The sequence below is a fragment of the Amphimedon queenslandica genome, unplaced genomic scaffold (assembly GCF_000090795.2).
Source record: "Amphimedon queenslandica unplaced genomic scaffold, v1.1 AMPQUscaffold_13465, whole genome shotgun sequence".
In the NCBI taxonomy this organism is placed as follows: domain Eukaryota; kingdom Metazoa; phylum Porifera; class Demospongiae; order Haplosclerida; family Niphatidae; genus Amphimedon; species Amphimedon queenslandica.
The window spans coordinates 22,140-46,879 of NW_003546299.1; the positions used below are offsets into that span (position 1 = coordinate 22,140).

At 35.0% G+C, this 24,740-nt stretch overlaps 2 protein-coding genes across 2 annotated transcripts in view; one reads left to right on the forward strand and one right to left on the reverse strand.

Moving 5' to 3' along the window:
- The window catches only part of LOC100640615 (protein flightless-1 homolog), a 12,674-nt gene extending 376 nt beyond the window's left edge, over window positions 1-12,298 (forward strand). Inside the window, exons 3-47 of the mRNA XM_019994778.1 lie at window positions 100-174; window positions 336-416; window positions 499-612; window positions 668-722; window positions 773-819; window positions 918-955; window positions 1,604-1,655; window positions 1,747-1,828; window positions 2,463-2,546; window positions 2,705-2,763; window positions 2,853-2,898; window positions 3,013-3,068; window positions 3,264-3,401; window positions 3,605-3,755; window positions 3,818-3,837; window positions 3,928-4,011; window positions 4,124-4,174; window positions 4,241-4,299; window positions 4,364-4,497; window positions 4,765-4,811; window positions 5,737-5,802; window positions 6,598-6,742; window positions 7,380-7,417; window positions 7,653-7,718; window positions 7,897-8,082; window positions 8,156-8,215; window positions 8,329-8,416; window positions 8,523-8,607; window positions 8,749-8,862; window positions 8,912-9,017; window positions 9,164-9,356; window positions 9,855-9,914; window positions 9,967-10,019; window positions 10,072-10,115; window positions 10,158-10,215; window positions 10,273-10,329; window positions 10,385-10,474; window positions 10,523-10,560; window positions 10,623-10,688; window positions 10,750-10,807; window positions 11,190-11,279; window positions 11,394-11,486; window positions 11,646-11,693; window positions 11,751-11,816; window positions 11,946-12,298. Of these exons, the coding sequence (XP_019850337.1) occupies window positions 100-174; window positions 336-416; window positions 499-612; window positions 668-722; window positions 773-819; window positions 918-955; window positions 1,604-1,655; window positions 1,747-1,828; window positions 2,463-2,546; window positions 2,705-2,763; window positions 2,853-2,898; window positions 3,013-3,068; window positions 3,264-3,401; window positions 3,605-3,755; window positions 3,818-3,837; window positions 3,928-4,011; window positions 4,124-4,174; window positions 4,241-4,299; window positions 4,364-4,497; window positions 4,765-4,811; window positions 5,737-5,802; window positions 6,598-6,742; window positions 7,380-7,417; window positions 7,653-7,718; window positions 7,897-8,082; window positions 8,156-8,215; window positions 8,329-8,416; window positions 8,523-8,607; window positions 8,749-8,862; window positions 8,912-9,017; window positions 9,164-9,356; window positions 9,855-9,914; window positions 9,967-10,019; window positions 10,072-10,115; window positions 10,158-10,215; window positions 10,273-10,329; window positions 10,385-10,474; window positions 10,523-10,560; window positions 10,623-10,688; window positions 10,750-10,807; window positions 11,190-11,279; window positions 11,394-11,486; window positions 11,646-11,693; window positions 11,751-11,816; window positions 11,946-12,107 (3,603 nt within the window). The 3' untranslated portion in view covers window positions 12,108-12,298. The remainder of the gene's footprint in view (window positions 1-99; window positions 175-335; window positions 417-498; window positions 613-667; window positions 723-772; window positions 820-917; window positions 956-1,603; window positions 1,656-1,746; window positions 1,829-2,462; window positions 2,547-2,704; window positions 2,764-2,852; window positions 2,899-3,012; window positions 3,069-3,263; window positions 3,402-3,604; window positions 3,756-3,817; window positions 3,838-3,927; window positions 4,012-4,123; window positions 4,175-4,240; window positions 4,300-4,363; window positions 4,498-4,764; window positions 4,812-5,736; window positions 5,803-6,597; window positions 6,743-7,379; window positions 7,418-7,652; window positions 7,719-7,896; window positions 8,083-8,155; window positions 8,216-8,328; window positions 8,417-8,522; window positions 8,608-8,748; window positions 8,863-8,911; window positions 9,018-9,163; window positions 9,357-9,854; window positions 9,915-9,966; window positions 10,020-10,071; window positions 10,116-10,157; window positions 10,216-10,272; window positions 10,330-10,384; window positions 10,475-10,522; window positions 10,561-10,622; window positions 10,689-10,749; window positions 10,808-11,189; window positions 11,280-11,393; window positions 11,487-11,645; window positions 11,694-11,750; window positions 11,817-11,945) is intronic.
- Window positions 12,299-12,394: 96 nt separating this feature from the next.
- LOC105312218 (lethal(2) giant larvae protein homolog 2-like) lies at window positions 12,395-21,685 on the reverse strand. Its single transcript, XM_019994779.1, has 25 exons — window positions 21,532-21,685; window positions 21,346-21,481; window positions 21,123-21,220; window positions 20,895-20,976; window positions 20,205-20,320; window positions 19,973-20,116; window positions 19,832-19,904; window positions 19,427-19,510; window positions 19,207-19,339; window positions 19,114-19,156; window positions 18,682-18,881; window positions 18,475-18,538; window positions 18,232-18,385; window positions 18,115-18,182; window positions 18,020-18,060; window positions 17,791-17,900; window positions 17,369-17,515; window positions 16,499-16,677; window positions 15,801-16,348; window positions 14,864-15,012; window positions 14,586-14,688; window positions 14,367-14,475; window positions 14,186-14,281; window positions 13,239-13,344; window positions 12,395-12,987 (listed from the first exon to the last, which is right to left on the reverse strand). The coding sequence occupies exons 2-25, from the start codon at window positions 21,433-21,435 to the stop codon at window positions 12,532-12,534; spliced, it is 3,393 nt and encodes a 1,130-aa protein (XP_019850338.1). The 5' UTR covers window positions 21,436-21,481; window positions 21,532-21,685; the 3' UTR covers window positions 12,395-12,531.
- Window positions 21,686-24,740: the final 3,055 nt, after the last annotated feature.

Here is a 24,740-nt window from a genome sequence, read left to right on the forward strand (position 1 = left end):
GCATCACTTGCATGTATCGTTATAACTGTCACACAATTTAATTATCCATTTTTGATGACATACATGTATACGTACAAATGTTATTATTATTCATTTTAGGAGGTTTTATCTGCCATTCATAATCAATTAAAAGGGATTTATGATATCGACCCTTCGATCTACCCTTCCCTCAAGGTCCATAACAATGCTAGTATATCTAATATATAATGTGAACCGTTTATTATTTCATGAACAAAAACTATTGATTGTATGTGAACAACTAATACATGTATGCACACTGTGTATTGTATGTTAACTCTATGTATTGTAATTGTGTGTGTTTTTATTGTCATTAGGTTGTTAACGTACGAGACAATCAGCTACGAGACAGTAGCATCCCACCAGACCTCTTCAACCTTACTGAGCTAGTCACACTGGTCTGTATATTTATCCATTATTATTATTATTATTATGATCTCTCTCTCTCTCTCTCTCTCTCTCTCTCTCTCTCTTCTGTAGGATCTAAGTTACAATTCTCTCACAAAGGTACCAGATAAGTTAAAGGAGGTGAAAGAGCTCGGCCTCATCGTATTGAATCTCAGTAATAACAAACTGACCAGTGTTCCCGGGCAGGTATGGCATTCATCGCATGACTGTCAAATGACTTTATAATCATTTTATGTTACAGTTATTTGTTCATTGTTCGTGTCTACGTCATCTTGATCTGAGCCATAATGAAATACGTAATTAATAATAAATTAATTTTTTTTATTTTTTATTAATTATTATATAGAATCACTTCCTCCACAGATAAGAAGGTTGGATCAACTGACATCACTGGTCAGTATGAATTTTATTATTATTATTATTATTTTGAAAATAAAACTTTGAATTTATTTTTATGCATAACACTTATACTTATCCCCTACTTTTAATAGATTGTTGGTAACAATCCAATGCAACATTTCATGTTCAAGTAAGATGATGATGATAATAATAAATCATTGTTATTATTAATATTTAAGGGGACTAAAAGTAGTACAGGGTATTTCCTCAAAAATGGCTAGGAGAGAATTCTCCATTTTTATAATTTTTTCTGATATACATACATGTACTTATGTTGCGTAGAAATTTTGAGCTGATTCTGATCAAGATTGGATTTTTTATGAATTTTTAAAAGTTGCTCCAAAATCGGGCCAATGACCCTGTACTATAGTACAGGGATTTTGGCCAAATTTTGTCAAAAATGAAAAGGAGAGAATTCTCTGTTTTATAATGTTTTCTGATACATATACATGTTCTTATGTTGCCTAGAAAGTTTGAGCTGATTCCGATCAAAATTGGATTTTTTATGAATTTTTAAAAGTTGCTCCAAAATTGGGCCAGCGACCCTGTACTATAGTACAGGGATTTTGGCCAAATTTTGTCAAAAATGAAAAGGAGAGAATTCTCCGTTTTTATAATGTTATCTGATACATATACATGTTCTTATGTTGCGTAGAAAGTTTGAGCTGGTTCCGATCAAGATTGGATATTTTACGAATTTTTAAAAGTTGCTTGATTCATTTGTAACTGAATTCCAACCCCCCTCTCTCTCTCTACTTTTCCTTCTCTTTATTCTTAGGACAATGGACAAACTAGTTAATTTAACTATGCTCGATTTATCAAACTGTGGGGTGAGAGAAACATACGTTTACATGCACACGTACTTAAAATAAATAATGTATATACTTATTCATTTATTCATTATTTATTTATTTATTTTAGAGGGATTTGGATAACACCCCCCACCTGGACAAGCTTGTCAATCTCACCGATATCAACATGTCCGGAAATAACTTGCCTAGAAGTGAGCAACCAGGCACCAATCATTAATAATTCTTAAAAGACTTATTCTGAGATAAACTTGATACAAAATGTATATTTTGCTTTCCAGAATTTGAAGTCACCTTTTAGAAAGTAAAATCTACCCGTATAAATAGATTCAACATATTCTATATAGCGGGAAATTTGGGAGGGGATTAAACTTTGGCAAATTTGGTGTTTTGATAGCCATTTGTCAAAATAAGACTCCGCCATTTTGAGTCATTATATGCATGCTCAATGGCACGTGGCCACAAATTTGCCAAATTAAAATTTAGCAATTCGCCAAGTTTTAGTCCCTCCAAAATTTCCCGCTATACGGTAGTATTTTCAGGATTTATCTTTATGCATACCCTCACTAGTACACTTAGAAATTGATGCCTATAGCTGCATGTTATAATATTATTACCGTCTATCTGGAAATTTTTACTGTGATTTTAATTTTACTGCATTAGAATTTCGCAAAAATTAGATTACCCATATAATTACATGGCACATTCAATAATACATAACACAGTCTTATTTAGTAAAAATTAAGTCACAGCACAATTTTAAAACACAAAAATTTTGTTCCACACTAATTTCCTGATCTACGGTATTATATTTCCACATGGTTATAGTTCCCGAGTCCATTTACCTCCTGGACAGATTATCCCGTATCAATTTCAGTCACAACCAGATAAGAGAACTATCATCGCTCGTCGGTATGTTAATTGACACTAAATACATGTACATGTAGATATCTTATTTTATTTACTATTTTTTTTATCAATCATACATTCACCTACATGTACTGATTAATATTTATTATTATTATTATTATTATTATTATTATTATTATTATTATTATTATTTTATTCAGATACTTGGTTGGAGTTGGTTACTCTTGATTTAACAGATAACCTCTTAACATCGTTACATGTAAGAAATACATAATATCTTTATATCTATCTCTGTTCTCATGTCATATTATAATTATTATTATTGTTGTTTTAATTTCATTACTGTAGCCTCACATATGCAAGTGTACTAAGTTAAAGAGGTTATTCATCAGCGGTAAGTTGTGTCTTCTATATGTGAGAGAAAGCATCTTTGAAGAAGGATCGCGATACATTTATTATTATTATTATTATTGTTATTATTATTATTATTATTTTTGTGCTTATATAGACAACAAGATAACATTCGGAGGGATACCAGCTGGAATAAACAAACTAGCGACTCTGGTAATTGATTGTTTAACCTTCCTTTGTCTTTCTATTCTACTCTCTCTCTCTCCCCCTCTCTCCCCCCTCTCTCTCTCCTCTCTCTCTCCCCTCTCTCTCCTCTCTCTCTCCTCTCTCTCTCCTCTCTCTCTTCCCCCTCTCTCTCCTCTCTCTCTCCCCCCTCTCTCTCCTCTTCTATTTTCTTTCTCTATTTAGACTCATTTTGTTGCTGCTCGTAATCAAATGGAGTGCATACCCGAAGGATTGTGTCGCTGCTACACGCTCAAGAGTCTCATACTGAACTCTAATGTGCTCGTGACCCTCCCTGAGGCCATCCATTATCTTAAACTGGAGGTTGGTATCAGAGTATGGGAATGAAATTTTGAGAATGAGAATTGGAAATTTGAGAATTTGAAATTATGAGAATGAGAATTTGAAATTTTGAGAATGAGAATTTGAAATTTTGAGAATGAGAGTTTTGAGAGACAGGACTGAGAATAAGATTTTAAATAATGTGTTGCTGTATTATAGATATATGTATCTCAATTTCACTGTAGACTCTTGATGTGAGCGATAATCCTAAGCTAGTGTTTCCTCCTAAACCTGTGGCTCAGACTATTGGAGCCGGTGCTGAGTTTTATAATATTGACTTTGATACCAAACTCCTGAGACAGGGGGCCGTCCAGGCATCAGGGAAACCTACTAAAAGTGATTATTATATAATCATTTTTAAAATAATAATTTTATGTTTTTTTTAATTTTAATTTTAGCCTCTTACACAAAGCAAAAGGTAAGTATTTTTAAAAGAGATGTCTGATCCTGGTCATTAATTATTTTTAATATTATGTAATTTTCTTTTTTTTTGGTGGGCATTAATTAGGAACGTTTTATGAAGCTCCAGAAGAACAGACGGAGTTCAGTCACAACAAAAGGAGGAGAGGCAGCAGCTGCTAAAGTTTTAAAAGTAAAGTAATAATAGAAAATAATGTTATTTAAAATCACATTACATGTACATTATGACAATGGGTATTGCATTTATTATTATTATTATTATTTATTTATTTATTTATTTTTAGGGTCTAGTTGATATTGCTGATTATAAGCAGCAGCAGCAGCAAACGGATGTGGTATGTTAATGTATTTTAACTCGAATAAAATGATATTTTTATTTTGTCCTTTTCTTTATTTACTAGATGAGCGCTGGAGCTGCCGTTGCTACAGTAGAAGAGGAACAAGTTCACTCACCGAGAAAGTAAAAGAAAAGAAGAGAGAGGGAGAGAGAGAAGCATTCTCATTGTATTTTTCTCTTGTTTTAGGCCAAAGAGATGGGATGAGATATTGGTAAGACCTGATTTGGACTACAGCACTATCTTTATGGAGGAGATTGGCTCACTCCCTGGACTCACAGTCTGGCAAATTGATAACTTTTATCCTGTCCTGGTTGATGAAGGTCAGCTAATCGTGGATCATTCTTGTGTATATGATGGAAATAAAATGAAGTAAAATTGCCTCTATTTTTTAATGCAAAAAGTTTGAGTCATTTTCTTCATTTTTAGATTTAAAAAATTGTGTGTTTATGTTTTTGCTACAATAATTTTAGTGATAAATTCTGAGCATAGCCAATATTTTTTTTTTGCCAAAAAAGCAGCCACAAAATTTTCTTAATGTTATTATTAAAAGAGGTCCAATTAAATGTGTCACGTTTCTCTCTTTTTAGCTTTTTATGGTCATTTCTATATGGGAGACGCTTACATCATACTTGACGTAAGTACAATATGTTTATTATTATTATTATTATTATTATTATTATTATTATTATTATTATTATTATTATTATTATTATTATTATTATTATTATTATTATTATTATTAATTAATTAATTATTTATGTACTTTTATATTATTACCTACTTAATGAAGATAATATAAGTAATGATGATGTACTAGTACTTAGATCTATATCTTTATTATTATTATTATTATTATTATTATTATTATTATTATTATTATTATTATTATTATTATTATTATTATTATTATTATTATTATTATTATTATTATTATTATTATTATTATTATTATTATTATTATTAATTATTATTATTATTAATTAATTAATTATTTATGTACTTTTATATTATTACCTACTTAATGAAGATAATATAAGTAATGATGATGTACTAGTACTTAGATCTATATCTTTATTATTATTATTATTATTATTATTATTATTATTATTATTATTATTATTATTATTATTATTATTATAAAAATACCACACAAGGAGAGAGCAAGTTAAAATGGATATATATAATATATATATGTAGGAGGAGGGAAAGTCAGAAAAAGATATATAGAAATATTTCAAATATTTAAAATTAGTACATATAGTTAAGAGTTATCCCAGCTCCATCCTCCGTGTTGATAGAACAAATTTTAGACCTGGTACCCCTGATACACAAATTGATGGCACGTAATAGAGCAAAGGATAGACGGGTACGAAGCCAGCAGATGACAGTACTGTAGGGTTGATCCCATTTAATGGATAGTTTGTCAGCCAAACGTTTCAAGAAGGAATTAGATTCTGGACCCAACAGACCATCTACTGTATTATTATTATTATTATTATTATTATTATTATTATTATTATTATTATTATTATTATTATTATTATTATTATTATTATTAGACGTATTTCAATGACGCGTCTGAGCTTGAATGGAAGATATATTTCTGGATAGGAAGAGATTCATCGGTAAGGAAAAAATTACTCAAAAAAATTAAATAAATAAGAGACAATACCACTCATATTCATGTACCATATCATACAAGGCCATTTATTGATTAAGAGATGAACAATCGGTGGAATTTATATTGGTAATTTCTCACTGTAAATTGCTAATATTAATTCTTTTATTACTTCAATATTTCAATATGATGTGTGTGTGTGTGTGTGTGTGTGGGATGTGTGGAATTCATGCAATCATACTTACTCCTACGTTGAGTCCAGTGTTACTATCATTATAATCTAACCCGTTACTATAAATAAGCATGCTATTAATAGCGTCTGACCTTCTTCCTGTTACTATAATTAGATGTGACTCATTCCAATGTGGCTACTGGCAATTTGCAGTAGTTTGTATTTGAACAAGAACCTTGTATATGTTGTATCTCTACACTCATTAATATTTCACACAAAACCAATTCATAGTTGTTTGTACTTGAACAAGAGTTGTGTGTATGTATTTGTACATGCATTAAGGTGGCTGCTTGTGAAGGAATCTTTATTGTGAAGAACAGTATGTATATGTACATGTACAATATAAATATGTACATGTGCATATACAAGTACATGTACATGTACATGTACTTGTACATATACATGTAGTAAAGGTTTTTGTGTTTCACTAAAATTTCACTGTACATGTATTTCCCCCAGAATAAAGAAATGATGTTAACATGATTCTTACTCAAGGTTTAGCTTGATCTTTAACTCGATTTTAACATGATTCTAACACGATTCTTAATGCAATTCTCTCTTGTACTCTAGATTGATAAGAAGGCGTGTGCTGCCATGCATGCTGTTCACCTTCGCAACAAGTTGAGCGCTAAGGGAAGGACAAGGAGAGAGGAGCAGGAGGACGAATCCGATGAATTCCTTGAACTTTTTGATTCAAACATCAACTACATTGAAGGTAGACCAACCCAGTAAAAACAAAAAATATTTTAAGTTTAATCTAATTGCAAAAAAAACAAAAAACGTACATACATGTACATTGTAGCTCTAGTAATTTTTTTTGAGTGGGGGCGTTAAGTTTTTACATTTTTTAGTGATGGGTGAGTTTTAATTTGACAAATTTGTGGCCATATATGTCTCACTTGGCATGTCCATAATAGTTCAAAATTTTGGCTTTTGTTTCAGCAAAGGATTATTATATCAAATTGCAAAGTTACTGGCATTAGCCGGAGTTTCTCCGCTCCAAAAAATTCGAGTTACATATACAAGTATTGTGGCATCTTTTAAGTATATGGGGGCTATTAGTATTTGACATGTATGAAAAGGTAGTTTTTGCATGTACATGTATGGTAGGCAATGATTGGAGCTTATTTTCAGCTCTTATTCTTTCATTAACTGCAAACTAGTCCTTTTAGCTCTGAATGAGTCCATCCATTAGTGGACATTAAAGCATCACTATTGGGTTTATTTTGCAGTTGGGATGTACGAAAGCAATTGAGCCTAACATTATCACCAGCCCTGCGTTCATTTAGTTGTGTATGAGCTTTTAATGTATTGTTTATAGCACTCCTTTTCACTTTATTATTGTGTTATAGGTGGAACGATCAGTGGGTTTTATACTGTCGATGATATAGTAAGTGAATGACATGCACAACAGTATACGTAGTACTCTATCCAGTGTATGCGTGTACATGTTTACAGTCAAACCTCTCTAAAACGAACCCCCAATTAGCGGACACCTCTCTATAACGTATAGTTGCTCTTGTCCCGGCCATAAGGCCATTGTAAATAGTAATAGTAATATACAATGTACATACATGTAGACCTATTTAGGTCCAATTGGCCTCACTCTCTTTTCTCATTTTTAGGACAACACTGTTGCTTTGTATAAGCTCTGTGGCGAGCATAATGGAACTAAACTTCATGTTGAAGCTGTGAGTTCATTGATTCAATTGCTACTTTGTACATACATGTACATGTACATATACATGTCTTTATTTTATTACATGTACATGTACATGTATTTTCAAATTTTATTTGCGTTTTGTAATTTATTAAGTGAATGCATTTTCACTTCTCTCTCTCTCTCTCTCTTTCTCCTTCTTTCCTAAGGTTGCAATGAAGAGTGATTCTTTAGATCATAATCACGTGTTTTTCCTTGAAGTTGGTAAGAAGTTTATTATGATGTGGGAGGGAGGCAGATCAAAGCTATCAGAGAGAGCAAAGGCCCGTCTCATTGCTGAGAAAATAAATAAATTGGAGAAGAAGAATGCTGCCGTCATTGCCTCTTTCAAAGCTGTGAGCTAATCAACAAATTAACTTAATTACATGTAATTATTTATCATACATGTACATGTACATGTATGCGTAGGGCACTGAGCCAGAAGAATTCTGGGATGTTTTTGGAGGTTATCCTAACAAACCAATCAAAGTGAGTCAGTTATTTGAATTGATACAATAAATTTGTTTCTCCTCTCTCTCTCTCTCTCTCTCTCTCTCTCTCTCTCTCTCTCTCTCTCTCTCTCTCTCTCTATTTCTATATAGACTGTCTCATTAGCTGAGTGTTCAAAAAAAGCTAAACCAGTTTTATACAAAGCAGCAATGGGGCAGGGATACCTTGAACTACCACAAGGTACACACCATATTGAGCTGAATATAGATAACAGATCTTTACCTCTCTCTCTCTCTCTCAACCTCTCTCTCTCTCTCTCTCTCTCTCTCTCACACACCCTCTCTAGTTGAGTGTCCTAATGGGTTAGAGAAGAAGTTGTTGAAAGCTCATGAAGTCTACATACTAGACTGTCACTCTGAGATCTTTGTTTGGTAATTCACATGCACCATTACTAATCGTAAAGACACACAAACACTATAATACATTATACTTCACAAGTTTGCAATTATTATTATATTATTTTTAATGTACATACACACGTACATATACATGTATATCCTACATAATCATAGGATTGGTCAAAAGTCTTCACGTCTAGTGCGAGCGGCTGCCCTCAGGTTAGCCGATGAGCTCCTTCAAATGGTGTCACGTCCTTCTGTTGCTTCAGTCTGTCGTGTCTTGGAAGGGTAAGCCCCTCTCATTAAATACAGTCCTTGCACATGTACCTTTATGTAGTGTTGAGTCAATGAAGTTTAGACTTTGGTTCAATGACTGGGACGACATTATAACTGTTGATTATACTGTGTCAGCTAAAGCATTGGAGAAAAGGAAAAAAGATATCGTTAGTTTATGAATCTTTTTCTGTGTGCACATGTACATGTACATGTATGTTGTGTATTAAATTTGAGCTAATTCCAATCAAGATTGGATTTTCAAATTTGCTTTGAAAGCCATGCAGTTACATATACTTGTGTGTCTCTTTTGCAGAATTTATTTGGCACTCCAGAGAAGAAAGCTGCTAAAGTGGATCTCTCTGCTTTGTTCCTTCCCCGTAATGTTCTCATGACCAACAGTGAATCTGAGGAACTCTCCTCCTACTACAACGGTCTACTCAAGACAATGCAGTGCTGTATCATTGAGCCTAGAAACAAATTCTCAATATTACCAAGAACTGAGAAAGGTATGTTGATATTGATTGGATTTGATATACATGTATGTGTATAATCATTATGAGTATCAATGCTCATTTTTAGTGTATGTAACACATGCAGCAATAACCATATGATTAGTGAAGGTTGTCAATTATCAGTTGTAATAATTAGTACTGGTATATTTTGTATGTGTTAGTACCTGTATTCTAGTGGTTTCTTTGGTTAATTAATTCCCACCAAAATCTCCCCTACTTTTGCTATTGGGTATGGTGTAAAATAGGCTCTCCCCATATTTGGCAAGCAAATCCACTCAGTGCTCACTAGCATCTAATTATCCGATATTCAGTTTAGAAATGAATGTACATGTACATGTACATATTCTTGTTTAGTGTAGACATTTTGAGCTAGTTTTGATCAAAATTGAAATTTTTAAGTTGCTCTAAAATTTAGCGACATGAAATGGAGCATTTAGCACCCATTTCATGTACCTAGCTGCTACACTATTTACTATATTATATTTCCTGCAGGTCACTTTTACAGTGGTGAATGTTATTTCTTTTTGTGTCAGTATGCTATTGAGTCTGATGGTAATATCTCATTTTAATGAATAATAATATAATACTAATCTCTTCCTCATAGCTGATGATAGTGAGGAAGATGAAGAATTACAAACTGTTGTCTATTTCTGGCAGGTAATATCAGTCTTAACCAGTCCTCCCTATATACCGTACTCCTTCTCCTTAGGGCCAGGATGCTACTAAGATGGGATGGCTACAGTTCACTCTTGGGTGAGTATTATCAATCACTCTCTAACTTTCTCCTCTTTTTAGGATTCGTAAACAGTTAGAGAAAGCCATGGGTTCCATTGAAGTTGTCTCTATGAAGCAGGTAATGGTTGACCATGTCAAGCAAGGCTTGTACTTTGGTTTTTTTTGGTGGTTGTAGCAACAAGAGAGCTTCCAGTTTTTGTCTCATTTCGGTGGAAAGTTCATCATACACAGGGTGTGTATGCCCTCCAATTAATGTTGTCTTATTTTTTCCTGGTTGTTTCCAACAGGGTAAAAGGAATAGTGGGGTCGATGTATACAAGCCAGCATTATATCAGATAAGAGCCAACAACAGTCGCCTCTCAAGAAGAGTTGTTCAAGTACATTAATAATTATTATTAATATTTCATGTATTTTATAAAACACAGGTCACAGCTGAGCCAAAATATCTCAACTCAAATTTCTGGTAATATTATCATTATTATTTTAATCATTGCTGGATTTGTTTGTTTTTTTCATGTACTCCAGTCATATCTTGAAGGTCCCTTTTGAAAACTCTCCTGGCACAGGGATAGTCTATATATGGATAGGAAGGTTTGTCTTTTAGTGTATGCATATTTTGTGTTGAACCTGTCTTCTTCTCTTTCTCTCTTAGCAAAACTACCACCGAGGAGTCAATACATGCTGAACAGATGGGTAGATCAATGTTTGAGGTGGGGCTTAGCTATTTTTGTTTTACCACAATGAACTCTGAAAGACTTTCTTTGCTATAATGAGTGGAGCTCCGAGGCAGCTGCTACTTTTATTAGCATTTTTGTCATTTTTGCTTATTTGCACATTTTGCAGTTCTTTCTGCCGTTCACTGGGCGCTCACTATAAAAACAGTATAGCCCTTTGGCACTGCTCAAGCAGCTGCTAGTAGTCACTAGTCAATGGGCTAGATTAGATAATGCTCTTTTTAAGAAAGTACTTATTGAGTTCAGTCTTTATTTTATGCCTTGTTTATCAAAAGCTCAAGCCTCAAGCTTGATATGCATGACAATTTTTGTGTTTTGTCAATATTCTGTATCACCTATTTATTTTTGTTTTGTATAGTCGACCTACTCAAATGTTGTCATCAGGGAAGGAGCTGAGCCTGAGAACTTCTTTTGGGTGGCATTAGGAGGACGTGGAGACTATAGCCAAGTATGAAAGGAATCTTTTACATGCATTATTTGAGCTAATCTGTCTCTCTACTCTTTCCTTGCTTTATGCTCTTCTCTCTCTCTCTCTCTCTCTCTCTCTCTCTCTCTCTCGTAGGAAGCTGATTACATGAAAAAGAAGAGATTGTTTCGATGCTCCAATGAAAAAGGCTTTTTCTTTGTTTCTGAGAAGACTCCCGATTTCTGTCAAGTCAGTAGACAATTTATTTCATAAATATAATCATACACTTCAGTTAGTACATTATTCATCAATATTAGTTTTTTAATCATTAAAATACACCTTTACACTTTAAGGTGTAACAAAAGCGTGCAAAACAAATTTGAGTGTCAAATTTTTTTTTATCAACAGGGTGATCTTTCGGATGAAGACGTGATGTTACTAGACAACGGAAACGAAGTCAGTAATAAATTTTGTTTTAATTTACCGTCTCTGTCTCTCCTTCTTTTGTCTTAGGTCTTTGTATGGTTTGGTGCCTCTTGCAGTGACATTGAGAAGAAGCTTGCAATGAAGAGTGCTCAGGTAAGGACTACACATCAACCAGCTCTCTCACTCACCTCCCTCCCTCCCTCTCTCTCTCTCTCCCTCTCTCCCTCTCTCTCTCTCTCCCTCTCTCCCTCTCTCCCTCCTGTCAAACACACAATGCATTAGCTATACATTAAGTTTCAAGCAGAAGAAGGCGAGAGTGAGGAAGTGGACGGAGAAGAGAAGAAGCCATCAAACAGAAAGTTTAAACTGGCCAAGAGAGGACTGGAGCCTTGGGAGTTCACTATTTGTTTCCACGGCTGGAGGCCAATCCCTTCATCATCTTAAAAACCTCTTGTACATGTACATGCTCTCTTCTTTGTTTTATTATCATCTGTACTTTCACTTACTCATTTTTTTCACTTGTGAGTGTATGTATGTACATGTACACGTGTATGTTCATAAAGTTGTTGTGTAGCTAGTATAGACTCTCTCATTGAAATGTCATTTTTAATTTAAAAAAAATTTTTTACTCAACACAACAAGACAATAATAATAATAATAATAATAATATTAATAATAATAATAATAATATTAATAATAATAATAATAATAATAATAATATTAGCTAATAATTTAAAGTTGATTTAAAAACAGTGTCATCATGAAAAAAAGAGAGTTTGTCATAGTTAATAATAATAATAATAATAGTGAAATTAATGAGTCCTGTACTGTTAAATAATGATAGAGGGGCTCAGACCAGTCCCTCCCCTCAGAGTGCTCTTTCTTCAAACCGTTCTCTTAGCTCAGGATTGTGTGCAATGAAATAATGATCAGGTAGCTCTACACTCTTTCTTGAGTCGGCACTGACGCTCTTACGGGATCTAGCACTGGCTCCACTCTCAACTGAGGTCTTGCTGTCAACAGGACCAAGATCATCAAATACATCCTGCGAGTCGGTGAGGAGACTCGCTGTGCTAACCGGGTTAGGAGTACTAGAGCTAGGGGGAGGAGGAGGAGGAGGAGAAGCATTCTGAGGTTTAGTATTAGTAATGGAACCCATTGCTGTAGCTATCATTGTGTTACTAATAGAGGAATTGGCACTATTAGGAGGAGGGGGTGGAGGAGGGCTGCTAACAGCTGGTGCTGCTGGAGGACTAGCAACTGCAACTGAAGAACTCTTGGAAGGACTCTTAGGACTTTTAGGACGTTTAGTAATTCCACTAGTCTATAAACAAGCACCAATAATAGTCATATTGAACACATATGTATACTGGCCCTCTCAATTGTATGCACAGTGTAGTCTCTTTATATTAGGCACACATTACCTGTCCTTAATACAAAAATGTCCTCATTTTGAAGGTACTTCTGTATAGGTTTGTATGTAGATTGGGACATTGCAAAATGTACTGTATCCTTGTCCTTATTATAAAGGCTACACTGTACTGTTGTATTCATTAATTAATGATTAATACAAACCTCTGATAGTTCCACAAGGTGTGGTCCGTCTGATAATGGACGTGAGAATCTGACGGGCATCTGTGGGGTAGAGCCTTTGACTGGTAATGTGAACTTGATATCCAACCTAGACAGAGAGGAGGGGGAGAGAGGGGGGGGAGGGGAGACATAATAAGAACAATAACACAAGAACACTTTTTGTAACACAGAAGCAACTGTGTATTGAAGATTGTATTTCGAATGTTAAATTGTTTATATGAAAAGTTTAAGACAGGGTTAAGTTAACCCATTCAAAAATTGTAATCTAAGGACACTACAGGACAAAGTTGCATGTACTGTAAAGTCCCTCTCCTTTTATACTCAGTTATTTGTAAAAGGTCTAATGGGTTGCCCTCTCTAAGTCACCCTGTTCTTTATTGTGGTTTACAGCTGACACTTATTCAAGACACAAACTTATCAGTGTACAATAAAACAGCTTTTATTAGAATCGGATAGGGAGAAAGGATGGAGGGGGTACTGTAATAACTGCAAGAGGAGAGCTAGTATAGCAATTGATAAAGAAATAATAATTGCTCAAAAATTACAACTTATTTTTTACACCTTGTTATCACCTCAACTTGCACAATTGAAGTGCGAACAAGATTGTAAAACTGCTTGTAGAGAAAGAGAGAGAGGGAGAGGGAGGCATGTCTGTGTGTAATACTACAACATGCAGTTAGAGAGAGGGAAAAGGGAGAGCCCTATCAAAGCATTTACTGTTGACACAGTAACTAATAGATGTGATAAATACCTCCACAAGCAAACTGCTAACAATTCTTAATTTGCTCATTCATAGTAATAAAGTTTAAATAGGGCCAAATTGAACTACGCCACTTAACACAGCATTACACACTAGTACTGGCATTAAACACTAATACTATAGCATTATGTACATGTAGCTACAATGTATTGGTGTATTTTTAGTTTACCTTGCCATGTCAGTTATAGAGGCTCTCACAAACTCTGATGGTGATTTTTGATGCAAAACAATCCCCAAGCTACTGCACAAGAAATGCCTCTGGCCTCTACAAAAAAATAATACAACAATAAAAGGGAAGAGAGAGAGAGAAAAAGAAAGAAGATAGGGCACATATTACTCTAAATCCTTACACAGCATCCGATGCATCCACACAGTTTTCCTTATGTATAAGGGTAAGGTCTGGCAGTCCATAGATACTGACATTTCCCTCATTATCCATCACTAGAATAACCGAACGACCTGTGAAAGAATTACAGTAGCGTTACTTCAAAATCTCCATTGATCCTTTACAATCTAAACTCTCACAGACTTGGTTCTTTTTTTGAATAAGCTTCTCTTCTCTCTATTACCTGAGACACGAAGATAGTGTGCAGATATGGCCTGTAGCTCATCTTGTTCGCTCTGTTTAAACCTCACCCGATACTTCTTCTTTGTATTAGGAATGCTTGTCACCTACAATGTGAAATATACACATAAAATAAATTGGTGATTAGCAAATCAATAAAATATCAGTGAATTAAATCAATAAAATATCAGTGAATTAAATCAATAAAATATCAGTGAATATAATATCAAGGAATTAAATCAATAAAATACCAGTGAATTAATAATGAATATAAGTACTTACTCTTAGCATATCTTCAGTGCATATGATCATGTAGTGTGTTCCTTTCTGCTTGTAGCTTCCTTCATCATTGGCATCCAGCAGGTAATTGAGACCATCAACAACACCAACAAACAATACCGAATGGTTCTTGCGTTGATTATATTCTTTATCTGTTGAAAAAAGAAATGGTAATTGTTCATTCATTTCTCTTATAAGCAGATTCATTCGTGTAATACTAATAGCAGTGAACAGGACAATAACGCAACAATTTTTAGTCGGAATCAGCTCAAACTTGATACATAACATAAGTACATGTATACGTATCAGAAAAAAATGATAAAATGAAGAATTCTCTCCTAGTCATTTTTGCCAAAATTTGGTCAAAGTCCCTGTACTATAGTACAGGGACTTTTACTCGATTTTGGAGCAACTTAAAAAATTCGTAAAAAATCTAAACTTGATTGGAATCAGCTCAAACATTCTACACAACATAAGTACATGTATACGTATTAGAAAAAATTATAAAAATAAAAAATTCTCTCCTAGTCATTTTTGCCAAAATTTGGCCAAAGTCCCTGTACTATAGTACAGGGACTTTTGCTCAATTTTAGAGCAACTTTAAAAATTCGTAAAAAATTCAAACTTGATTAGAATCAGCTCAAACTTTCTACACAACATAAGTACATGTATACGTATAAAAAAAGGATAAAAATGAAGAATTCTCTTCTAGTCATTTTTTGACAAAATATCCTAAGGCCCATGGTCTATCAGAGAATCCAATAAAAATTCAGGAAATTGTTGTAGCTACTTTTGGCAAAAAACACCTGACACTCAGTGGCTAAAATTCTAAAAATTTATGATCCAAAATAGGCAACTTTTATTCGTTGAAATAATATATCATAAATAAAATAATTGACCCACAAAGAGCCTCACTACATGTAAAATTCTTTATTCTTACCAACAGGCATGACGACAGGTGATCTCTGACCCCTCTGTTTACTGGATGGCATATCAACCGTAAAACCCAACACAGCGCCTTGATTAGTACCGACCAGTAACCCATGTACCAGTGATGAGCCACCCAAGTGAGTGGGGGCAGTAAAATCAATGGTCCTAATGGAGTCACGCTTGACCTGAGGAGTAGCCACAGCCTGAGGTACAGCAGACTGAGGAGGTACGTTCTCTTTGGCTGAAGACGCTGCATTGGCACCACGGCTTCTCCTAACGCTAGAGACTCTGTTAAATAGAGCAGGACGAGCACTACCGGATCGAACAAGAGGAGAGTCGGAGGACCTTCGTATCGACCGATTGACGCTCTGGAGTCCTCTCATACTGCGCCTGATGTTCACTCTCTGCATACTGTGCCTGAAGGAGCGACGGATGGACTGCATACGAGACATTGATGTGAGGTTTTCGATGGTTTGATCAAAGGTGCAGTGAACATAGATAGTCTCATTCTTGATGTAATCAACAACAGCAAAACCATAAGCACACCCAATGGCAACCCTGTGCATGGAGAAACAGAAGCGAAGAATCATAATAATAAATAATAAATTACATATATGTACATGTAAAAAACTTTTGCAGGTATTTTACGATAAATATAGTACACCCAACTTCTCTCTCTCTCTCTCTCTCTTCTCTCAATCGCCTTACAGTCCTTGTTCTTTAGCAATGGCGAGTGCTGATACAGCTACAGTTGGGAAGAGGTGGATACAGTGAGTTGGTTGGAACCCAGGGAGACAAGCAATAGGATCAGTCCTGACCTCAAGGGGAGCCTGCCAGCCTCTGGGACGCTGACGTGGGTCGTCCCTCATGATAGATACACGCAATAACTAAACAACAACAACAACAGCTATTATTATTATTATTAGTTTTAGCATATAAAACAAATTTATTTATTCTGACACTAAGAATAGTATTAACGTACATGTCACTATCATTACTATATATGGTAACAAGATGTTTCAGATGTGCAATGAAACATACTACACCCAATTACACTATTGATACATTACCTCTATTGAGAGGTAGTGAGCTAATTCAATTAGCAATTGGAGTGGTTTCCCACATATCCACAAATATTGCTACAATGCAAATCTAGTACAAGCACAGAGAGAGAGGGGGCGAGATAAAAGAAAAATACGACATTGAACTGAAAAATGCTCTTTTAAATATCTTCACACAATTTCAGCATTATCAACAACATGTGAATGTTGGTGTAGCTTTCCATAGCTTCATATTAAGATTGTAATTCAAGCTACAGCATTAGGTAATAGAATAGTGGTGCCAGGTTACAAGTAGACACAGTTCAAGACTTGTGTAGTAGTAGCAATCAAGAGTACATAAACCCTACAACTTACACGTACTTAAATGCATTATTAATGTATTTTTATGCCAGTCCTATCATCAACTGTACAATAATTTTAAGCTCCGCCTTCTCTCTCTCTCATTCTCTTTTTGTCTCTGTCTCTATCTCTCTCTGTCTTTTTCTCTGTCTCTGTCTCTCTCTCATTACTATCTTACAATGATTGTTCTGTCAGCAGTTTGGTTATTAGTCGTTAATAAAAGGGTGTGTCCTCCTTGAAACCCAATGAGTAGATGATCATCAACCAGTTTAAGAGCAGAGACAATTAACTGGTCATCATCGCTCCGTGGATCCCAGAAACCAATCTATTAACAGTACAACAAATGAAAAGGCTTATTATTATGTGCATATACATGCATGCATGCTACTTCCCTACATTTACATGTACTATACATACATATATACAGTGAAACACAGTGCAAGTTGTGCACTTTATGTAGGAATAAGCTCTGGGGGTGATAATGAGCATCTATGAATCATTCCAAGAACAAGCAAGTACCACTCAAATTTAATAATAAGAGTAAATATTATGATTAATCCGGAACTAGAGGATGTATCCGTTAGCCTGCCTATTGCTGACCTGTCTGTACTGTGAGAGGTCATCAGTCAAACTGTCTGATCTGCCAAACTCTGTCTCTGGTGTGTTGAAGTATTGCATGCACTTAACCTCATACAACAGCTTCATTGATACTGAATGAACATTGTATGAGAGAGAGAGGGAGGGAGGGAGGGAGGGGGAGAGAGAGAGAGGAAAGAGAGAGTGAAAAGATAACAAATAATGACACTCTGTTTGTGTATTAACAACTAACATTGCCTAATATCCCAGAATTTAACACTTCCATCTTCATGTCTATACAAAAACAACAACACAAGATCAAAACAATCATTTCAGACATACACTTACCCAGACAACAGTATATCCTTGCTATCATGGAAAGAACCTTCAAGGACTCCTCCATCAATGGGCCACACCTACAATACACAACAACTCACAATAAACTCATCACAATAATTCCCTGACTTTGGTTGGAGCCCTGTACACGGACTCCTGCTGCACTTTCCCGGTACAATTAATGATTGACCACACCTCCTTGTTAATGTTACCGTACACTGCTACCTCTTTGACCGGGCTGTTGTGTAAACTGTATAAATATGGAGGCTGGAGGAGTGGGAGCCTGCACGGGAGAGAGAGGCCATTTTAAATTCATATCACAAACATACAATGATTCTATTCTTTAAGATTGAGGCTACAAGGTATACTCACTGTGGTGTGCTCAGATCAATAAATAATATCTCTTGCTCAAGAAGTAGGATTAGAATCTTGCGGACTATAAAAAAAATAAAATAAAGTTTGCACTAAAAACATACTCAATTTAAATCTATCTCTTTTTAAGTCTCTCTACCTCTCCTCTTAATGAATAAAATTGTACTATATAACACTGTATGTGTATGTATTCATTATTCCCTATACCTGTGGACGTGGTCCCAACGTCTGAAGAAATACCAACAATGCCTGAGTCCTTATCAGTCAAGCAGCTCTCGATGATCTGCATACCTTTGACAGGAGAGGTGAGCTGGAGCGTAATGGCTTCTCTGTTCTCATAGATAGTGACACTATCACCATCCACTGTATCGTATGGCGAGCCACCACTGAATATTATGAAATCATCGCTGTACGGATAATAAGAGAGAAAAGTCTATTATTATTATAATATAACATATGATTGAATGGTGAGTATTATGAAATAATTGTGTGTAAGTATGAGATGTATTATGAATGGAAATTAACACATGAAATGGAGTAAAAGAGGCAGACACAAAGACACAGCCAGACAGAGGGAGAAATAATAGTAATCCATCCCTACCGCCCACTCATTTGATTATTTCATAAATTTGTACTTACTCTGGCCAAATGAGTGACTTCAAAGGATGAAGTTTTGTCTCCTCTATAGCGTAAAAAGAACATGAAATGTGCATGATACTATAATACACTTACCGTATATTGATTTCAAGATGGGGGGAGAGTCAGGAGATAGAGAGTTCCAGATATACACGTGGCCATCAGTATGACCGGACATAAACTGGGAGCCATTGCTATGCCAGTAAACATCAGTCAGGTCCCCACCCTCCTGAAACAAATAATGAATATATATATATATATATAAGAGTAGCTTGCACTCGTTAAGTGATCATGCTCTAATATCAGTAATATATACCTTCAATGGCCCAAATAGTGTGATTGGTTTCCAAGTCATTGCGTCCCAGAGTTCAAAGTAAGAATGTTCATAACCAATCAGCAGCTATACAAGAAAGTATAAACACAATGTGCATAATTTACTAAAATATTGTTATTGTTATCGCCATGCACAGGAATCATTGGTCAACAAATTCCCTACAACTTTGCTCACATGTAATAATTATAAAAAACATCAAAGAGGCTATAGTGACTGTTACATGTCATACATCATTATTAAAATCCTTAGCATAGACATCAACACTGACATTACATCACTATATTCTCATTACTACATGTATAATGTACATGAACACTGGCTTCAGACTGGTATGACCAGCTTTTTTGCTCTCTCTCTCTCTCTCTCTCTCTCTCTTATAATAATAACCTGTTTAGGATAAGCAGTGTTGATTTTGAGTGCTTTAACTTCTCCAGGGACATCCTTCCCTTTGTATCCAAGACTATAATAATAATAAACAAATACATAGTTACATGCATACATAAGTTTAGACACAGATCATGAACATACTATGTCCGTGCTCTTGACCATGATAAAACTTCGGGTGACATTCCATCAAACTCGGTATCCATAGGATAAGTGATACCACCCAATGTACCAACAAACAAGCATTCACCATAAGGAGGTAGACAGCATGTAGTGATGGTCTTAGCTCTATAAATAAAAGTAGGAGGAAAAGAAAAGGAATTAAAGGATTAGGAGAAGGAAATCAAGGATGAAAGAAGTGTTTTATATAGCTCACAGTCCTCCGTGAAATTTGTACGTTCTTTTCAATACTAGTTGCGCCTTTCCTTCGTCCTCCTCCAGTATTTGCCATTTGTTGAGTATATTGTTACTGCACACAGTAATCAGAGCAGGCTGTTGTGGATCAAACAATAAACGAGATACAAATTGAAGTAATAACACGATGCAGTAATGAGATATGGACAATGCATACAAAGTCACAATATATGTACATGTACTCCATTTATACTTTCACTGTAGTCTCTCATATTCAATTATTATTATTGTTATTATTGCTGTTGTTATTATTATTATTATTATTATTATTATTATTATTATTATTATTATTAAACAAAAGCAACAACAGCAGGGAAGTGAACAAAACAAAATGAAGAAAACACTATTATTATTATTATTATTATTATTATTATTATTATTATTATCTACAATCTACCATTATTGTTTACTTTCCCTCACATGTACACAGACACACGGACTAACATAAAAGTAATGTAGAGAGTACAAATTAAAGTGTGCAATTGATGTAAAGAGAAGAAGGTGAAAGCTTGGCAAGACAGAATAGTCTGGCTGTTAGCAATGCCAATAATGACGACAGCTAATGAAATATTATCAGTTATATAATAAAAGAAAGCAAAATAGAGAGAGAGAGAGGAAAAGAGAGAGAGAGATAGGGGCAAGAGAAACAAACCTCGGATAAAAATGGCAAAATCTGTAAAACTTTGAAATTATCTAGATGGACTGATGCTAGTTTCACACCAGGACTTCCATACCTACATACACACGAAATAATAATCACAACCACAGTAATTGATTATACAAACAAAAATATCAAAAACTACACGACAAGTTTATGTATCTCTAGTGAATGTGTATACGTTTGCTCATTGTAGTAGATTGTACAAATATCGAAACTAACATGTTCATTTCTCCATTGAAGGTACCGATGTACATAAGGTGACGAGATGTGTCGTAAGCAAGAGTCGAAGGGCCCAATGGAAACCCATGAGTACCATGCTAATGAAAGAGAGGGAGAGAGGGAGGGAAGGGGAACATAATTGGCAGCATGGGAGAAATGATGCTTGTTTGTGATTGCAGTGCATATTTCTGTCATGCCTGGCTTGTCACAAACACTCTCTTACCGTCTCCAGCTCAAAGTGTTCCCTTAGATCGGATAGCGAGCCCTGGACGCTACTGCCTGCTACAGTACGTTTCTTCCAAAACTTCCACATTATTGTGCTGTAGAGTTTGGTTTTTTCCTCTTGGCTTGTCTCGCCCCTGCTTTTCGTTCTATGAATAAACAGAGTGAGAACTAATTGACAACAGACCTCGCAATGTGTGACAACTGCTTTCGGTTTAATACACCCCACGCGGTACAATAGCCTTGGACCAGGTGAAAATGGAGGTGTATACTGTATAGTTCTCAGAGGAGGACGCAGAGAGAAACGAGAGAAGAGGAAGAAGAGCGGAAAGCAGAGTAACAATCCACCTCAACTAATTAAATAATTAAACTAACCGCAAATCATGAATAATTCATTGAGCATTAATAATGATTTATCACAAAAGTTAATTATTAGCGAGAGGAATGAGTTCCTGCCTTTTGATTTCTTGAGTCATGTGATGCCGTAACCTGATCATTTCTTTTGAAGAGAAAGGGCAATTAGAAGACCATTTGATTGTTTGCCCATCTCCAAATGAAAGCCATCTTGCATACTATGAACACAATCAGTGGGAGAGGTTGGAGAGGATTACAACATTCATTCTACCTGACAAACAAACACGCCACAGTCACTTCCATTAGTCTGTCTTGGTATATTCTGAAATAAATAAATAAATAAGTAAAATGCTTCTGATCACATTTAAAATAAAGTATTCATTATATTCTTCACTACTTGCAGTCTTGTATGTATACCTTTGGATAGGAGGATTGGTATCTTGACAGTGTAGCTGGTTTTATCTTAAAGTGATGCAACATTTTCATTAGAAATAATTTAAGTGTCTGCATTAATAATAAAACACTTCATACCAGCTTACTCTCTTTCTCCTTCACTCACCTTCATGCAGCTGTTATTTCTATGCCCCAAGGAGTCGTAGTACTCAATTTTCTGGATCAAGCAAACAACATCAACTGTACCATGACAATACAAGATCAATAATTAAGTCACAACTAACCAATTCCTTGATAGAAATGTGAGCAAGACTCCAGTGATTGCCGGTATGGACAGGTATTAAAATCTTAGATAGCCTAGAAATGTTTACCTGCAATTGTCCACTTAGCAGTACCAAATGTTAAGAATTCTTACATTTTTCAGCCATTTGCTTACTCCTTGAAAACCAGATCTCTTCAATTTAGTGTAAAAGAAAGTATTAGTAATGTAAATATCCTGTAATAAAAACAAATTTATACATAGTTAACTTATAGTATACTAGTACTTACTCTTCTATTATATGCCAATATTAACTTCATGTAGGAATTAATAACCTAAATAAATAGAAAAATTTAAAAGGATTCACTGCACTCTAACTAATGGCATACATGTACCGTACCTACTATGTGATTCCAATCTGAAGTAACAAAATAAAGCTCCCACAAAATACAGATTAATCAAATTATGATTTAACATTGAATACCTGATCATTCAACCAGTTCCCTGGCTGAAGAGTCAACAGATCAGACTCCAAAAGTTTAATGCCATAACACATCACTACTGTCTCATGAGACATAGACGTATTCTTCTCGCTTTCATCAGAATCGGATAAAACTATGACATCACTAGGAATTAGTCTCGAAATAGGATGCCCTCTTTTTTTCTCTCCTTTAGGTTTAGCCCAGTGTGGTGAGGGGGAGTGATCATGCTTGATGCTCACTTGAGTCTTTTCTGATTCACTACAACCTAAATGGTTAGACTAAGGGCCTTTATAGGCTCTTTATTACTGTAGTCGAGAGTTAAGTGTAATGGTTTCTCTCGTTGTTTCTTCTTGGTGTCATCAGGGGGATCATGATCATGTGATGGATACAAAAGGCTTGGAGGTACTCCTCCCCATAAAGATGAAAAGGGAAATGAGCATAAATTGAAACTAAAAAGAGAGAGAATTATCTTTAACTTTAGAGAAATGACTTACCAAGTTGACATCTACACTCAGCTCCACGTGGCCATAATGCTCCACCCAAAAAATCAATCAATCATTCAGTCTACACAAAAATGATTGCACTCCAGTATTATTTTTGCAGTATTTTTTAATATTTTGCTTCATGTGGGGCTTATTGTCACTCACTTTCACCTTGAGATTCCGGTGCAGCTTCATGTGCGACTAATAACTTTTTCTTGAGGAACAATCCTTTTTGTGCTCTAAAGCCCTCCATACACTAGGCAACATGTTGCAAGCAACATTTGTGGTTACTTTGATCTTGTGTCTAAGAATAGAATTCTGTTCTATTTTTGGAACAAGATGATTACAAGATCAAAGTAAACCACAGAAGTTGCTAGCAACATGTTGCCTAGTGTATGGAGGCCTTTAGCCTCTTTGTATATGGCATGCTTTGCAAAAAAATTATGTTGCACATAAAAGAGGACAGGACAACTCTATAAAGGACAGCCAGTGTAAAGGGTACAACAACTTAATAGTAACACCTATTATATTAGCTTCGACATCATAACAGCCGGATCGCATAAGCGTTATTTTAGTGCTTTGGTTTCCACTCTTCCACTGACAATGAATGAAATTCATCACTAAATAACAAGTAAAATAGTGATAAAACTGGATATGGCAAAACATAAAGCAGATCTGCACCTAGTGCCACTATACTCATACTTAAGTCAATGTTTATGACAAAATAATAGCTAATTGTATCTGAAAATAATATCATTATAATTATTTATATATGTTAAGTTATGTCAATTCAGTTACAGTCTCTCTCTGATAGACAAGATGAGTTTTTTAGCAGCTTCCCTAAATTCCTTGTCCTTCATGATAGCAATAGCATCAACAACTGGAATACTGTTGAAACTTGTCCTTCCAACTAGCATTACAACAGCAAAGAATGCTCCATGTGTAATATTAGTGAAAAACTGTACAATATAAAGAATAAACGCAGGGCTTGTGCACCCAATGACAGACATCAAGAGTATGAACATTGTTACTGTCACCTGAAAAGATTCCTTTAAAATCTTGGTTTCATTTCCACGTTGAGATTCTGCTGACAAATTTTCAGGGACAATTCTTCTGGTTGCTCTTCGTAACCTATATGCCTTATAGAATATCGCCATATACATTACTAGTGGCAGAATTGACCCAATAAAAATAATAAGCACAATACTAACAAGAACAAAATAATAGCATCCAAATGAACAATTGGAGAAAGCTGTACATATTTTATTGGTACTGACGTATATGTAGCAGCCCATTATTCCTTTAACTGGAAGGAGGACTCGAAAGAATGTAGTAAAATAGACCAGGCTTAGTAATGAATATATTATTCTTTTTGAGTGTTTCTCATAAAAGAAAGGAAGAAAAACAGAAACGAATCGATCAAGGG

What these genes read in the sequence shown, in the direction of transcription:
- LOC105312218 (XM_019994779.1), bottom strand. Translation starts at nt 21,435, where the DNA reads ATGTGGAAGTTTTGGAAGAAACGTACTGTAGCAGGCAGTAGCGTCCAG. An exon ending in TACAAATTTCACGGAGGACT is followed by an intron (nt 20,117 to 20,204) that starts GTGAGCTATATA and finishes TTTTATTTATAG; the next exon opens with AGCTAAGACCATCACTACAT. An exon ending in GTGGATGCATCGGATGCTGT is followed by an intron (nt 14,282 to 14,366) that starts GTAAGGATTTAG and finishes ATTTTTTTGTAG; the next exon opens with AGGCCAGAGGCATTTCTTGT.